At 40.5% G+C, this 17888-nt stretch overlaps 1 protein-coding gene and 1 pseudogene across 4 annotated transcripts; both read right to left on the bottom strand.

Moving 5' to 3' along the window:
* Window positions 1–6653: 6653 nt before the first annotated feature.
* LOC139005663 (large ribosomal subunit protein uL15-like) lies at window positions 6654–7197 on the bottom strand (annotated as a pseudogene).
* A 1265-nt stretch (window positions 7198–8462) lies between these two features.
* On the bottom strand, window positions 8463–17423 carry MAGOHB (mago homolog B, exon junction complex subunit). Of its 4 annotated transcripts, none has more exons than XM_070407862.1 (5): window positions 17258–17423; window positions 14148–14206; window positions 13364–13474; window positions 11142–11224; window positions 8463–8831 (listed from the first exon to the last, which is right to left on the bottom strand). In XM_070407862.1, the coding sequence occupies exons 1-5, from the start codon at window positions 17349–17351 to the stop codon at window positions 8732–8734; spliced, it is 447 nt and encodes a 148-aa protein (XP_070263963.1). In that variant the 5' UTR covers window positions 17352–17423; the 3' UTR covers window positions 8463–8731. The 4 variants fall into 4 exon arrangements, with proteins under 4 accessions (XP_070263963.1, XP_070263965.1, XP_070263966.1 ...); XM_070407864.1 differs by having other exon boundaries at window positions 14148–14250; window positions 17258–17341; XM_070407865.1 differs by lacking the exon at window positions 17258–17423 and adding an exon at window positions 17010–17131 and having other exon boundaries at window positions 14148–14250.
* Window positions 17424–17888: the final 465 nt, after the last annotated feature.

Here is a 17888-nt window from a genome sequence, read left to right as displayed (position 1 = left end):
GCCGGGGCCCAGAGCTCCCTCCCGCCGCCACGCCGAGACCCATCAAATTTATCCTAACTACCCCCCTGTCGACCTGGTCGCCCCCAACTGCCCCCCCCATCGCCAGCCTGGCTACCCCCTCACTGCCCCCCCTGCCGGCCTGGTCGCCCCACGCAGCCTGCTGTTTGGTCATCTGTCCAGTCATTTAGGTCATGACAGCCCTTGGCTTTTTATATATTAGGATGCTCTTCTTTTCTATCTCTCCCAAGGCAGGACTACACTCCAGAAATCCTGACACTGAGCTAGTTTCTCTACCCTAACGTGGCAGGTTTAGGGTGCAGGTGCTTGAAATAAAGATTGTGTGTTGGGGAAAGGGGTTTGGGGAGGACACATTAATATGATTTAGGATCTGGGAAACATGTAGCAGCATACTGCTTATCTCTAAAAAAAAAAAAAAATTCTATGACCTCAGACCTGGTTATTTATATATTACTGCCCTTGGAAACATTGATGTTGTTGAGCCTTTCCTTTGTTTTTCTTTTGTTTGATTTTTATTGATTTTTAGACAGAGGGAAATGGAGAGGAAGAGAGAGATAGAAACATCTATGTAAGAGTGCCTCCTGCAGGCCCCCTACAGTAACCCTTCCCAACCCACTGAGCCACACTGGCCAGGATGAGCCTTTCTTCTATTTTAATTTACAACCTTAGAGCTGCTGAGAGAATGGGTAGGTCTCATGATGGAGACCACACAGGTGGGGGGAACACTTTTTTCCCTCCAAAACTATAAGAGAAAGTTTATTTAGGAAGTCACAGAGGTAGAAGAAGTGAGTCATAAAAGACATGAACTAAGGATAAAAGTTACAGAGGTAAAAGAAGGGCCCTTGGAGCTTCGGAGAGAGAGGCAAGGAAAGCGTGCCAGGGGAAGGGGATGGGGAAGGGCACAGTGTGCTCCACAGAACCACTGGTGTGGAACACATTTTTACATGTACGTGGTTGTCTGGCCCCTCCATATAAACTCCGTAGGGTGGGTACCACATCATCTTGTTCATTATTGTCACTGCAGCACATAGAAGAGATACGATGCCTACACATGCACTTGATAAGCAAGGCGGTTCAAGTGAAGAGAAACTTACTACACAATCTAGATTGTTCATAGTTTTAGAGAGATATAAAATGAGATTAATAATCAAAAACCCAAACTGTGTAGCAGCTACCTCTAAGCTCTAGTTGTTTGTTGTTCTGGGTCAATTTGTTTGTTTGTTCATTTGTTTGTTTTCCTAAACTCTGATTCTGAAAAAACCAAAATAAAAAAAGACAGATTTCTTCCTAAATGAGAAGACAACCAGCATCAGAAGAAAATAGGAGTAACTTCAGACTGAACTGAAACTCCTAGTATGGCCCTTTCATTAAACGCACAAAATTGGAAGCACCAAACTTCATCACAACCACTGTTAGCACAAAACTTCATCACAATCACCTGTTAATAAAACAGAAAGATGAAGAATTTTAATAATATTTTATTTTATAGTTTTTAATTGATTTCAGAGAGAAAGGGAGGAGAGAGAGGAGGAGAACTATCAATGATGAGAAAGACCCACTGATCAGCTGTCTCCTGCATGTCCCCTAATGGGGATTGAGCCCACAACCCTAGGCATGTGCCCTGACCAGAATCGAAGCATGAGTTCCTAGTTCATAGGTCAATGCTCAACCACTGAGCCATGCTGGTTGGGCAAGAATATTTTAAATGTTCTTATACTTTGTCTTCCAAATTCACTTTTGTGCAAAACACGCTTACGTAAACATAACATGAATATAGAAAGCATTTATTTATTTATTTAATGGCTGCTTTACTGTAAAGATTCTTCTTCACTTGGGAAGCCACATGTTTTACACATTTGCTCCTGATGATGTTAACTTCAAATGCACATAGCTTCTAGTGGTATCTTTAAGCTTTCTGATCACACCTTCAAACCTCAGTGGCTTATCATTTCACAGCATCATGCTATTCTTCCTGTCCTAGGCCGAAGTAAATGATGTCTAGAGTAAACACCAGCTCCTCGGGAAAGATGGTCTACATCATTCTATTGGGAGCAGTCTCCTCACCTGGCCAGTTTCTCACTTCCATGGTGAGACCTTTATGTCACTGAGCGATATTCAATTTCCTGGCTCTAATCATTATGCCGCTGAGCAATACTAATACCTAACCTTTATGTCACTGAGCAATACTATATTTCCTGGCTCTAAAACCTCAAAAGATCTCTTGTTTGAGGTTTCCTGTCCCCATAATTAGCTACTTCCTTTGTCCTTCCTATCTTTGAAGGGATTAAACAAACAAACAAAAAAAACCCTCATAGATACAGACAACAAATATGGTGATTACCAGAAGAAAAGGTTGGGGGAGGTAGAGGTAAAGAGGGGATAAATAATGGAGACTTGATTTGGGTGGTGAACACACAATATACATAAGATGTACTATAGAATTGTGCACCTGAAACCTATATCATTTTGTTAATCAATGTCAGCTCCAATTAATTCAATAAATAAAAATTAAAAATAATAAATAAATAAATAAATAAATAAATGCTATTTTACTCCTGGAGAGTAAAAATCCTCTAAATTGTCCTACCTGGCCTTAGCAGTCAAACAGTAACCAGCTTTCCTTCAATCTCTAAGTAGCTAAATGAGAGTGCAACCTCAAGAAATAAGTATGAAAAAATAATGGCCAGCCCTACCTAGTTTGGCTCAGTGGGTAGAGCATTGGCTTGAGAACTGAAGGGTCCCAGCTTCAATTCCCATTAAGAGCATGTACCTCAGTTGCAAGCTCGATCCCTGGTCAGGGTATCGGGAGGCAACCAATCGATGTATCTCTCTCATATCGATGTTTCTCTCTCTTTTCTCCCCCTCCCTTCCACTCTCTCTAAAAATGAAAAAATATCCTTGAGTGGGAGTTAACAAAAAATAATAATAACAAAGACCAAAGGGATTTTCAGATGACTATTTGGATTTTGTGAATAGAATAGAGTCTATTCACAGGTTAAAAGAGAAAATAGTTCTGTGAAGCAGTGCAATAATTAAGAATTTTGATTCTTCAATATTCTTGTCAAAGTATCACATAGTTCAGACACTAACCTCACCCTCAAAGCACTCATTTACCTTTCCTGTTTATTTTTATTAATTTTTTTTGGGGGGGCGGGGGGTGTTCTATTTCAACTCATTACCACGCAATGCTAGAAAACAGATTATTAAAATAGTCAATAAACTTAAAATTTTGTATAGCAGTTTTACTCACATGTGTATAGCAGTTTTACTCACAATTGCCAAAATTTGGAAGCAACCATGCAACTAAAATGTCCTTTCATAGGTGGAGGGATAAAGTGTGATAAATCCAGACAACAGAATATTATTTAGCACTAAGAAGAAATGAGCTATCAAGCCATAGGGCATGAGGAAACTTATATGTGTACTAGAGGCCTGGTGCATGGATTCATCCACCAGTGGGGTCACTCGGCCTGGCCTGCACCCTCTTACAATCTGGGACCCCTCAGGGAATGTCAGATAGCTGGTTTGGGCCCGATCCCCACAGCCCCAATCCAGACAGGAGGGAGCCCGATCTTGTGCATTGAGCATCTGTCCCCTGGTGGTCAGTGCGTGTGTTAGCAACCGGTCGACCAGTCATTCGGTTTAGGCTTTTATATATATAAATTACTAAGTGAAAAGTCCATCTGAATATGCTACATACCATATAATTCCAACTAAATAACATCATGGAAAAGATAAAACTATGAAGACAGTAAAAAGATCAGTGGTCGCCAGGGGCTGACAGTAGGGAGAAATGAATAGGCGTCACACAGAAGACTTTAGAGCAGTGAAAACACTGTATGATACTATAATGGAAGATACATGTCATTATACATTTGTCCAAACCCATAGAATATACACCAGAATGAACTTTAGTGTAATCTGTGGGTTTGGGGTGATCATTATGTGTCAGTGAAGGTTCACCAACTGTAACAAATGTACCAGTCTGGTGGGAGATGTTGATAATGGGGAAGACTGTGTATGTGTGGAGGAGAAGGCGTATATGGGAAATCTCTGTACCTTCCTCTCAATTTTGCTGTGAAGCTAAAACTTCTCTAAGTAAAAGTCTTTTAAAAAAATCATACAGATCAGAGGTTGAACTTATAGCATAACCTATGTTCACAGTCTCATACATTTCAAATCAAAATAAAGTAGTCTAATAGGTTATATAAAACCAGAGGCCAGGTGCATGAATTCATGCAATCGGGGGTGGGGGGCGCCTCAGCCTGGCCTGCACCCTCTCGCAGTCCGGGAACCTTCGGGGGATGTCCGACTGATGGCTTAGGCCCACTCCCCTGAGCAGTCAGACATCCGTAGCACTGCCGCGGAGGCAGGAGAGGCTCCCGCCACCACCACTGTGCTCGCCAGCCATGAGCCCGGCTCAGGGCTTCTAGCTGAGCAGCATTCCCCCTGTGGGAGTGCACTGACCACCAGGGGGCTGCTCCTGAATTGATCATCTGCCCCCTGGTGGTCAGTGTGCATCATAGCAACCAGTCATTCCCCATTGGCCAATTTGCATATTAGCCTTTTATTATATAAGATAATCTCAGCTATCATTTATATTCATATTTAAAATGTCCATGTGAATGAACTTGAAATGTCTGGCTACACTCTTAGTTTTAAGAAGCAGAGGCACTGCCCTAACCAGTTTGGCTCAGTGGATAGAGCATTGGCCTGCGGACTGAAGGGTCCCAGGTTCGATTCCGGTCAAGGGCGTGTACCTTGGTTGCAGGCACATCCCCAGTAGGCGGTATGCAGGAGGCAGCTGATCGATGTTTCTAACTCTCTATCCCTCTCCCTTCCTCTCTGTAAAAAAATCAATAAAATACATTAAAAAAAAAAAAAAAGCAGAGGCACAAAACCCAGAAACTCAAAATAAAAATATATAAACAAATAAAATAGAAGCGTAAAGCCTGCCAGATAATCTTGTTTCTCACCAGTCCTCTTTGCTGTGCTGTATTTGTTGCTTTGGTTGATCAAGGTTAAAAACTGTTCTACTCACACTATATATGAGAAATCAGTATCACAGTTAGGCCACATTCAAGAAACAACCTTATTCAGTGTGTTTGAATATATGGTGTAAGTATGCACATATGCAAAATTCATGGTAATCGAAAGGTTTCCATAGCAATAGAAATTAAAATCTCCCATCTCAGATTGTTATAAAGAAAAATAGTCTGAAGGCAGTAAGACAACCAGTTCAATAACTTTTACAAAGCACCTACTATGTGGGAAAGACTGTGCTAAATGCTGAGTAGTGACATGAAGGGGCAAAAGGAGGAAGGGGTGGCTGTACCAACACTTAGAATAGATGTTTGCTTATTGCAAAGTACTCCTTTATTATGGGACATTGGGGTGGGGACAAAGCTCTGCTGACACAAGTACTATAAAAATTGTTTCTCATAAAACTAATGTTGCACAAAATTCAATTTTTAATGATCATTGTCTACCAGCAACTTACAATCAAGAGCCAGTTCAAAGAGGTATAAGAAAATCAGAGACAATATAAAACACTTATCCTAATGACCAATTTTGGTTTGAATATAAGAATTTAGTAGGCAGTGGGGATAGAGTATAAATAAATCAGCACTACAGGGAAGTTAGAGAATGGGGACAAAGTGTTAATATGTTAAAGATTTTTTTAATTAAGAACTATTTCTCCCCAACTTTGCTTAGTCTTGAATGGATCATCTTATTCAACTGGAGCCACAGAATAAAGATTATTTTGAGGAGCAACCAAAAATTGTGGGCCTATATGAGGCTCAAAGGGTGATTGTTTCTCCCTTTTTCTGACAGCTAAGTGTTATGAGAATTATAAAATGATTTTATACTGCTGGGGTCCAACCCCAGCGGGTCCAGGGGTTCCCCAAGGTGTGGACGGAGTCGGCGAAGAAGGAATGACATGAAGGCAGTGTTCAGTTCATCAGCAGAGTTGGGTTCTCTAGCCAGGATCTCCAGCCAAGTTCTGTAGCCATGTTCTCTTGCTAGGTTCTCCAGCCAGGGTTTCCAAATTCTCCAGCCAGGTTCGGTCGCCAGGTTCTTTCCAGGTTCTTTTGCCATGTTCTGTCTAGGTTCTCCAGTGAAGTTCTGTAGCCAGGTTCTGTCCAGGATCTTTTGCCATGTTCTCTGGCTAGGCTCTGGTTAGGATCTGATGAGGTTCTGATGAGGAGCTGATGAGGAGCTGATGTGGATCTGATCATTATTGTCTTGTTACATCCGTATTTATACCAGCCGATTTTAATCCTGTCAATTTCTATTACAAAGGTTAGGGAGTTTCTTATCTCCATTCCAGGGAGTAAAGATTATGTAGCTTAACTACCCGCCTGGCACTTAATTAAGGGGTTGTATCCCCTCCCTAACCTCAGGGAAAAATCCCCACCTTGGGAAACAACCTTTCTTGGAGAGGTGACCTTGGTTAAAACACATAGCGCCAAGAAGGTGAGCAAACATATTAAGAACAGTATGCCATATATGCCAGGCCCCTTGAAACAGCAAGGATGGACCGGCTCCCGGCATTATACTGCATATCCATCAAGGTCTACATCTTTTTTTTTTTTCACTTGTGGACATTTTAATGAACTTCTCTCCATGTAGCTTCAAGCTACCTGGACACAGGCCTCACCAACACCCTTAATCTTCTCCTCAGCTCTTCTGCTAAAGAATTTAGCCTTCACAATGACAGGCTGCTTTGGGAGTTTTCCCTTCCCCAGAACTTTGAAGTAGCCCAGTCGCACTACATCAATGATAGGAGCAGCTCCAGTCTTGTTTTTGGCATTTACCGAGTTTGCTCACTGACCAAGGTCCTTAGTTTATCTAGGTTGACAGTTGGGCAGAAACTCTAGTTCCTCTTTAAGTGGTAATGCTTCATACCAAGTTTCCCACAGTAGCCTGGGTGGTATTTGTCGAAGTTGATCCTGTGATGATGCAAGCCACCAGCATTACCTCGGCCCCCGGGGTGCTTCCTGTGCTTGCCAATGCAGCTCTGGCCATGGCTCACGTAGCCCCCAAGTTCCCAGGTCTTCCTCAGTCTGGATGGCATGTTGGTGGCCGAGATGCCAGGGGGAGGCTCTTTCGAAGTCTGGAGGTCTACATCTTGAGCAGAAATGTTTATTTTCACATAAGGAACCTAAAGGTGATAAAGTGGTCTTACACAGTGGAGATCAGGTGACTTTCCATGGCAACTGTGAAGATGGCCATGCATCTTCATGCAATGTAAAGGACCAGAGAGCACTCCATGGCAAACAGGCTACCAAGCCATGCTCTAGAGCTACTGTCCAAAGGGTAGCTTCAAGCCACATGTGACTATCTAAATTTAACCAACATTAAATAGCACTAAAGAAAAGTCGTCTATTGGCACCAATTATACCAGGTATTCTACCCTTAAGTGAAAAAATCAGCAACAGGATATGATTTATTATAAGACTTATTACAGTTCAAAAAACTCAATTATAGATTCTAGATTGGCATATGAATGTTCATTTTATAATCGTCTGAAAATTTTCATAACACAATGTTGGAAAAAATGTCTTCTAATAAACTCAGTTACACTAGACAAATCTCAAGTGCTCAGTAGCCACATGTAGTAGCTAGTGGCCACTAACGTACTGTACAGTCACAGAATATTTCTATAATCTCAAAGAAGTTTACTGGACAGAGTTGCTCTCGTCTAGCTGCTCAGGAGCCCAGGCAAGACTGCTGAGACTAATTCTTCACCTTAAGGTCAGGCCCGACTGGTCCCTGGGGCAGATGGTTCATACTAACAGGACTACACATTTTTAAAGAGTAACAGAATACTAGGGCATGGTTACTGACAGGAGAAGAAATGAAAGGTCAAGTCTATCAGGCAAAGGTTGAAGAGAACTGGGAAATATGAGTGGGAGCTGTGCTCATTGGGAGTTAAAATATAAATATATAGGTACACATTTAAGTCTAAATTTTTAATAATTTTTAAGCTAAGAACTCATTTAGTTCCAACAGAGATACAAAATATGTATTTGTGAAATAAGGAATTAAGAGCATAATACAAGATAACTTGGGATACTGACTTTACCTTTGTAATCCTTGAGGAAATCACTGCTTATACCAAAAACATTTACATGTGAATAATCCCTAAGAATCTGTGATAAACGTAAAAAAACAAACAAACAAAAACCCAGAGCCTTCTGTGAACAACCTCTATAATTACCAAAACCTTAAATCCCATCAGGTATGGAAGAACTAAGGGAAGATCTACAATTGCCTTTATCTTTTTTTTTTAATTTTTTGCCTATAATGTGCCTGATACCTTTATTCTGGATACATATTCCAACCTGAAAGAATTTCTGCCAACACATGTACCTCCTACAACAATTTTTATTATCTTTAAATGGCAAGAGACACAGTCTCCTGAAAGAAAGCACTCTCCATCCAGGTTTGGTAAGTTTTATTGAAGCAAAATTTCAACAAAAGGTGGCTTTTATTTACAGAATTCAATGCGTGTGGGGACTGTCCAACCCTCTTGGACACAAGTAAAAATAAGCATTAAGCCTGCTTATGTATTTTCTTATTTTCAGTTTGCATTTTAAAAAAATCTGTTTGCTTCACATTCATAGAAATCCCAATATTATAAATGACAAATAAACCCTCCCTTACTCATCCCTTAATTAAATATAAAAATAGCTACAAAAAGCATAATTCAGATAGGTTTAATCTTGAAATGTAATCCAATAAGACTAAAAACTAAACATTTCAGGTCCTGTACCAAATAGTAAAATACTCGAAGGCCTTCAGGATCCCTAAAATTGAAAGAGATAAAAGTTACTTTTTTGTTCCTAAAATGCAACAACATAATTCTATAAATTAATTCCTAAAACAAAACAAAAATCTAAAACAACTTAAAGGAATGCATCTTTTCTGTAAGAGAAAAAATAAAAAATGTTCTTTACCAGTATTTCATATTTAAAGTGTTTATTTTCTTATAATAGCAATGCATCACAAAAATGTATAAAGCAGATAAAATTATAAAGATAGAAAAAATAATGTTCATAATACTATATAATGTCACTTTTCACAGAATAACTATAAACATTTTGGTGTTTCTCTATTTTCTTTACTAATTAAAATAATCCCTGTGCCCTTTTTTATTGTTGTTAATCCTCACCTGAGGATATTTTTCCATTGATTTTTAGAGAATGGAAGGATGGGGAGAGACAGAGAGAAACATGGATGTGAGAGAGAGGCTCCCACTCATGCCTGACCAAGGCCAGGGATTAAGCCTGCAACCAAGGTACGTGTCCTCGATCAGAATCAAACCCTGTACCCTCAGTCCATAGGCCAAAGCTCTATCCAATGAGCTAAACAAGCTAGGGAAAATTATTCCCTGTGCCCTTTTTAACATTACTTTCTCCATTACATTAAAAAGAACTCACAAATAATTTTTAATCAATTTAACAGTTCTCTCCTTATTAGACATTTGGACATTTTTCCAATTATAAATAAGGGTTCAATGACCATCTTTATGAATAATAAAGCTTTTTCATTATCCTATATAAAACCCTAATATGCAAATTGACCAAATGACGGAACAACCGGTCGCTATGATGCGCACTGACCACCAGGGGTCAGACACTCAATGCAGAAGCTGCCCCCTGGTGGTCAGTGCACTCCACTGCAGGTGGGCAGTAAGGAGCAAGGGGTCCTGGACTGCAAGAGCCCCAGACTGCAAGAGGGATGTCTGACTGCCAGCTTAGGCCCAATCCCCATGGGGAGCGGGCCTAAGCCGGCAGGCAGACATCCCCCAAGGGGTCCCAGACTGTGAGAGGGTGCAGGCCAGGCTGAGGGACCACCCCCCGCCCCCGCCACTGATTGCATGAATTTCTTGCACTGAGCTTCTAGTTTGAGAATATTTTCGCAGAATAGACACTCAGAAATGAAATTACTACTGTGAAGATGGGTGAAAATTTAACAAAATATTGATGGCTTTTGTAGCAAATTATCAAATTGCTTTCTAAAAAACATGTACCAATTTATAATCCCAGTAGGATATGAATGCCATACCCTCACCAACTATGGGAAAATAAATTTGATAATTTAAAAGTATCTGGTCGCCGAAACCGGTTTGGCTCAGTGGATGGAGCGTCGGCCTGCGGACTGAAGGGTCCCGGGTTCGATTCCGGTCAAGGGCATGTACCTTGGTTGCGGGCACATCCCCAGTAGGAGATGTGCAGGAGGCAGCTGGTCGATGTTTCTCTCTCATCGATGTTTCTAACTCTCTATCTCTCTCCCTTCCTCTCTGTAAAAAATCAATAAAATATATAAATAAATAAATAAATAAGATAAAATAAAATAAAATAAAATAAAATAAAAGTATCTGGTCAGTCTTTATGAACATAGCCTTTTATACCCAATAGTAATTAGGCATTCATTCCTCTCTCCTCTAATAAATATTCATAAAGTCTCTATTATGTGCCAGGCACTGTGCTAATTTTGGAAATACACAAGGTTCTCATGGAGTTTACACACAAACCAGTAAAGCAAACAAATAAGTTATTACAATTTAGAGTGATAGGAAAAAAAAGACACCAGGAGGACATTTTAAAGGTAAAGAGTGAAAAAAATAAAATTAAATTAAAGGTAAAGAGTGGAAAGAAATAAATGCAGAGGGATTTTTCAGGCAAAAACAGGCAGGGAAACACAACTTGGGAAGACATACCTAGCTAAAGCCATTAAGCTATACTGGATTTTTTTTTTATTCATCTGAAGATTAAATCCAAGGAGGAGAATGATGTGATGTGGAGCGAAGGAGACTGATATGCAATAACAATTTCTTTTAAATTTTGTGAGTGTCCAGATTTTTTTACAAAGTAGGTAATAAAATTTGAGCATTATTATTCATAGTTATCAGATTAAGATTTTTTTGTATAAATCAATAAATACACTGCTACCTTCTTTGACAGCAAGTCTTTAATGACATAAAAATCAGAATTTCATCTGTATAATAAACAGACAGGGTGCCAATGAAATAATCTTAGCAAACTTGCTATAGTTCTAAAATGAACCTCTCTAATAAATTTTATCAATTAGTGAAAATGCTTTAACATACTCACTTTGACTGATTTACATCAATAAGAGAACCTATTTTTGATGTAGTAAAAGAAATGTGCTCATCTCCAATTACAATTTCAAGCTCCTGAAGAAAATAAAGAAATATAATTACATATAGAAATCCATCCCAGAGATATCTATATTCTTGATACTAAGGGGGTCCCAATTTTAGCTGCAAGTTTTCTAACAATAATAGAGAAGGGCAGGTGGGACATAATCTGTTAGACATAAACTGTGTCTATAAAATAAAACAATAAGAACTTCAACACCTGCACAGGAGTCCCCCAGTATTATGACTACCAAAATTACTCTGCAGAGATCTAATAAATATACTAAAAAATGAATGACATACTTAAAAGTGACACACAATTATTTCTTACATCAAGTAAACATTAAAGGCATCACTTTGGAGCACAATGTTGTAAAAATAATACGGTTTTACGCTTACTTATAATATAATAAATAAAAACACATTTACCCTTTTTACCAGGCTCTAAAAATAAAATGCATAATAGTAATAATAGTACTACTTTAATATTACCAGTGATCTCTAAAATACGCCTATGAAATAGGCTTTATTAGACTACTTTTCCAACTATGAAATCCAAGACTCAGAAGTCATAGGAAAAAACTTGTTTATAAACTGACTAGAGGCCCGATGCATGAAATTCGTGCATGAGTAGGCTCCCTAGGCCTGGCCAGCAATCAGGGCCGATCTGAGCGGTAACCAGTAGGGTGATGGGGGGCCCCCACTGGCACCTGCTTTGGCCGACCTGGTGCCGCCTGCTCGCTGGCTCCACCTCCCGCCACCACTGCCAGTTGCCTCCCTCTGCAGGGCGACCGGCAGGGAAATTTAGGGCCCCTGCTGTAACCTGCCTTGGCTGGCCTGGGGCCTGCAGGTTGGAGGCAGCTCCTGCATTGAGCATCCGCCCCCTGGTGGTCAGTGTGCATCATAGTGACCGGTCGTTCCACTGGTCATTCCACTGTTTGGTCGATTTGCATATTAGGCTTTTATTATATAGGATATTTGAATCGTGAACTGTAAGACTGAAAGATTGATCCACTTTGACTTCACAAAACATCAAAATTAAAAACTATTAAATTAAACATAACATAATGTAGATGTTCCCAGTGTGCTATAATTATTGTATAATTTGTTTCCTATATTTTATCTGCAAACCTAAAACCAACAAATAAGAGACTATATCTGTGGTCATTTTCAAGTTAAATAACAGATGCTGTTGAAGGCTGATCAGAAGACTTAAAGACCGACAGACAATTTCTGAAGCATGTCTAATCCTCCCCAATGACCAAAACACAAAACCACATCCTCAAGTGGGTAGGTAAACTAGATTCTCCCTGAGTATAAAAGAGATATACAGTTTATTACTTATTGTTTCTGTTTTTTGTACATATGCACATATGCATAAAACAGATCTAAATTTATTTTTTAAAAGTGTTTGCAATGCATAAATACTATTAACTATTATGTTTGCTTCCTAAATAATGTTTCTTTAAATAGAAGAGTTAAATTACTACTTCAGAGGGTCAACATCTGTTAAGATTTCTCCACATTTTCTTCTAGTCGAAGGTGTTACAAACAAAAGTGAAATTAAATGTTTCTTCCTCCAAGGGTCATTATCTCTTTTCTCCAAGCGTTGAAAAGCCCAATTTAGGAATCAAACTATCTTTCTACTGAGTGAAATCAGCCTTCAGAACTCTTCAGAAGCCCTCTGAGATACATCAATTACTCTGAAGAGAGTATGAGAGGCAAAGGCAGTGGTCAGCTTGAACAAAGAAACCAATCAAATCCCTCTCTGCGGCAAGAGATGAAAGTAAGAGTTTTCAAAGTTATAAAGGAAATGTTACATAGTCAATGAAAAACTTAAATCCCAAATTTAACACATACCTATACCTATTCCTAAAAAAAAGTAATTAACATGTAATAGAAATTACTCACAAGAGTGTGAAAACATCCTAGGGGTGGCTATAGAAGACTGTTCAGAAAGATGCCTAAATTTAGAGCTATATATCAACTCCTTTACTACTAGGAGGTAGCACAGAAAATGAAGAAAAGAAAAAGAAAATTTACCAGTTGGAAAAGTAGTCTAAAATAGAAAACTAAGGAATCAATGAGTGGCTAATATAAATAAATAAGGAGAAACATAACAATGATATTATCAATCTTAATATTTATGCATTTAAAGAATCATTATATACAAACCTGTCGGCCAACCCTGTCAGGGGGAGGCCACAAAGCATCATCTTCTTTTGTGATTTCGCTGTCATCAATAATTCTCTTCAGTTCTTCCATTACACTCTTGTGTACATAAGCCTGAAAATAAGTTGTAATAAAATTTCATGATGCCTCTCTATTTCTTCCCACGACTCAGAAGGAAATGATAAAATGGAGTTACAAACCCTAACTATTAGAAGAGAATATCCAAGAAAAATTTAATTCTGATTCCAAAGTATAACATCAGCTAGAATCATTCATCCTTCTTATCATGTTTCTTCACTCTCTTCCCTTTCTTTTCACTCTTCACATCACTTAGCCCCCTTTTAAAACCTGTATTCTGTCCTGGTGACATGGGACTCAAATCTCTCCAAGTGGTTAATGGTGACAACAAAAAAATCTATAAGTTGAACAGAGACAAAGTACACACCATAGTGACTGAACTTTTTCTTATCCCTAACTTTTAAGCCTTTCATTTAAAATTCTTAGTGTGCTTAAATTATGATTATCATTTTAAATAGTGAGTAAAAAGACAAATTAATTATAAAATGAATTAAATGATATGTTCAAATGTGGGACTACAGCTTAATATATTCAGATTGCTTCTTTTATTGTTACGGATGCTACAATTATATCTAATTTAAGCAGAATTCCTTTTCAACACATAAATTGGCTTCTTCTTTACAATACAGCCTTATATATACTTTTGTAAATTCAACAGACATAAGGAAAATGGCTAACTGTAACAATTAGACATTCCAAAAGAACTTACCTCTTTTCTGATCATGACATCATTTTTGTAATTGCTATTGTTGGCATATCTAAGCTTTCCTGTGGGGAGTGGAAAAAAATTCAATCTATAACAGCAAAAACTGCTAAAAAAATAAAGAAATGACACCGTAAGCAATTTTGAAGATAAACACCATTTTATACTACTACTTTTATTAATATTTCTTCCATCCTAGCATAAGACCAATGCTAGAATGTAAACATTCAAAAACTGCTGGTAAGTTCGCTGCAGTTGAAGCTAGTCAATTTTTTAAATATTCCATGCCTTTTATATAATTTTTAAATACCCAATATCATTTTTTAAATATTCAATATAATTTTTAATATTTGATGCCTTCAATATAATGGGAAGGCCATTTTAGGGCCCATTTTTTTAAGCTATGTCTTGATCTAGACATAGACAAAGAAACAAACATTTCTTTTAAAGTTTATTTTTATGTCTGTATTGGTGCTGATTAGCCCAGAGCATTTAATCTAACCAGTAAAACAACCTTAAAAGGTAGGTTTTATTCTCCCACATACTCCTAGTTGAGTAACTTGCTGAGGGCCACACAAGATTCAGATCTAGTTCTACCTTCTTCCAATACTCATGCTTTCCCCATTACTCCAAAATGTTCTTTTAATCATTTTCCTTCATTAATGTATGCATAATGACGTTAATATTTTAGAATTGTGATTAGGAAGCACACAAACTATGTGCTGCTCCTCGATAAAAGTCCGTCGGTTTGTTAGCTGATCTATATTTAATTTTAATCCATCATGACTTGTACCCCCTGATGCATGCTTCTCCTCATGGCTAGTCAGTTACCCAGGTAAACATGTAATGTGGTCCTGATCCTTTAAAATGAAAGGTAAAGCCCGGCAGGTGCCGCTCTGTGGTTGAGCGTGGACCTATGAACTAGGCCAGTGGTCGGCAAACTGCGGCTCCCCAGCCACATGCGGCTCTTTGGCCCCTTGAGTGTGGCTCTTCCACAAAATACCACGTGTGGGCACGCACGTACAGTGCGATGGAAACTTCATGGCCCATGCACAGAAGTTGGTTTTCGGCCTGGGCGAGTCTATTTTGAAGAAGTGGCGTCAGAAGTGGGGGGTGTCAGTAGGTCGGGCACGGGAGACGTGGCGCAGGCGGGCCGCGGGATACGCAGCGCGGGGGAGGCACTCGCGGTTCATGCACGAGTTGAGTGAGACTGGCTACAAGACGAGTGTGGATGGGAGAGTTGGAAGGGGTCGACCTCAGCGAACTTACCTCAATCAGATTGAGGACGTTTTTAGCAAAGGCCAGCTTAGGAGTACCCTAATTAAGTTAATAACAATGTACCTACTTATATAGTTTAAGTTTAAAAAATCTGGCTCTCAAAAGAAATTTCAATCATTGTACTGTTGATATTTGGCTCTGTTGACTAATGAGTTTGCCAACCACTGAACTAGGAGGTCATGGTTGGATACCCTGACAGGGCACCTGCCCAGGTTCGGCTGATCCCCAGTAGAGGGCAGTGCAGGAGGCAGCCAATCAATGATGATTCTCTCATCATTGATGTTTCTATCTCTCTTCTTCTCCTTTCCTCTCTGAAATCAATAAAAATATATTTAATAAATAAATAAAAATAAAATACAGTGATAGGTACAATTAAAATAAAATGCTAGGTAAACCTAATGAGGTGAGCCCCGTAGGAATCACTGCTTTGTGACTCACTCTTTTTGATGGAAGTGTGTGGATGTTGTGGTGGTAGATAAATAGATGAGAACCACTATTCTGGCATGAAATTTCCCTAATAACATTAGACTACTTAATTTATGTGACTGACTAAAAGAGATATGGACAAGCTGAAAACTACTCATAGGCAAAGGCACTGGAAACAGTATCACATAAAAAAAAGGATCGAGAATTCATATAAATTGGTTCCTTTGCTAAATGTAGAAGAAACATAGGGAGAATAAGGTGATTACAGTTCCTAAATCATTGCAGGGTTGTCCTGACCATGAGTTCTGCCTAAAGGGCCTGACCCTCTTCCCCTTTCCTAATATGTGATCCTCCCCTAATTTGTCTTTCCTACCCTCACGGAACTTTGTCCAAAACATGAGCACTTAACATCCATACTGATGTATGGCCTGAGTCATGTCTGTCCCGCCCCCCAAGACATAATTCCTCGCGGGAAATGAAAGAGTCTTGTTCATTACTGTACCCTCATTTTTGTATTTACATGCTGCCCAACACATAATAGGCATTCAAAAAAGAGAAGTCTATGCAGCTGGACTGTCCTTGTTGCAAGAAGAAGGGTTCAATATACAATAACACTCTCTAAAAAGAATCAGAGACGTCAAAAGGTAAGATGTGCTGCATGCCTTATGGGCATAGGCAGTCTTACCTCGGCCTTCGCTCATGCAGCCCTGCCTTCCCCTCTCCCTCTCCCTCTCCCCCTCCCCCTCCCCCTCCCCCCTGCAGAAGCTAAGAAAACACCTATTTCAAGAGTCATTTCAGCTGTCACCTTCTCTGGGAAGCTTTCCTTACTCCTTCTGGTGGAACTAACCACTCCCCTTTTTTTGCACTCTGAATGCATCCTATGTGAAAGACTCCAAAAACGCGTCATTACTCTCATCTTTCCACAGGCTGGGCTCCTCCCCTTCAGGGCGGGGCTCATTCTTTTTTCCTAGACACGCACTCATGGCGCCGGAATGAATAAGATGAATGAATGGGTCGCCCAAAGATTACTAGCCAACGGAGCATCTGAAGCATCCACGGGACCACCGCACGCCGGGGATGTTCTTACAAATGCTCACGCATGAGGTGGACAAACCAGATGCCCCGGAGGCCCTTCCCGGCGAGCGGACTCCGGATGCCCATTACCGTAGGTTCAACTGCAGGTCGCCTCGTCCGGGACTAGCCTTTCCGGATGAGTTCACACCGATTAATTGTCTGTTATCTCAAAACCAATGTATGTCTCCCGTATTCCCCAGCTCCTACGACACGGGCCCAGCCCCCGCGTTCGCTCGCACACCCGCCCCGCCCCGCCCCGCCTCCCCGCGGGCTCCCCGCCCGCTTCCCGGGCCCAGCGCTGCGCAGGGGGCCGCGGGGGCGGCCGCTCGTCCGCTCACCGTCCGGCCGGAACTCGAACTCCAGAAACTCGTGTCCGAACTTGCCCTTGTGCCCTACATAGTAGCGCAGGTAGAAGTCGCTGGCCATAGCCATTTTCCTCGCAGAAAGCCCGCCGTAGCCTCGGCCAACGTGCCGCCGGGCGCCTGGCAGTGACGTCAGCGCCCAGGATAACGCGTCACTGCGGGCGCGCCTCGCCGGCCTCCGGGTTCCGGGGTCCGGGCTGCCAGCGCGGGAGGGACCTCACCGCACCGGAGCGGGTAGCTCAGCTTCGCGTTAGTGGAGACAGAGTCATGTTATTTTCAAAATTACGTGAATCACATTATACTGGCCAAAGCACAGAAGGGTGAGCAAATGACAGCATTTTTATGGGCCGGGGACGAAGGATCGCACGTCGCATTTCCTTGTCGGGTCCTGGGGCGTTTTGTGAGTGGGGCGTGGCCTTTCCCCGTTAACTGGTGGGATGAGTAAAGCTAAAGCCCGAAATCGGATTGTAAGACCTGGATACGACCCCTTTCCTGCTGCATTCCTACCTAAAACAGGGCTCTCCCTTTGGACAACGCGAGTCATCGGGCAACTTGAAGCCTGTAAATAGTAGAGACAAAGAATCCCAAAATCGCAGCAGTTAGGGGC

The sequence above is a fragment of the Myotis yumanensis genome, unplaced genomic scaffold (genome assembly GCF_028538775.1).
Source record: "Myotis yumanensis isolate MYYU_CA2020_CCGP unplaced genomic scaffold, mMyoYum1.0.hap1 SCAF_3, whole genome shotgun sequence".
Taxonomy (NCBI): domain Eukaryota; kingdom Metazoa; phylum Chordata; class Mammalia; order Chiroptera; family Vespertilionidae; genus Myotis; species Myotis yumanensis.
The sequence above is the reverse complement of the archived record's forward strand: the minus strand, read 5'-3'. Positions and strand labels throughout refer to the sequence as shown.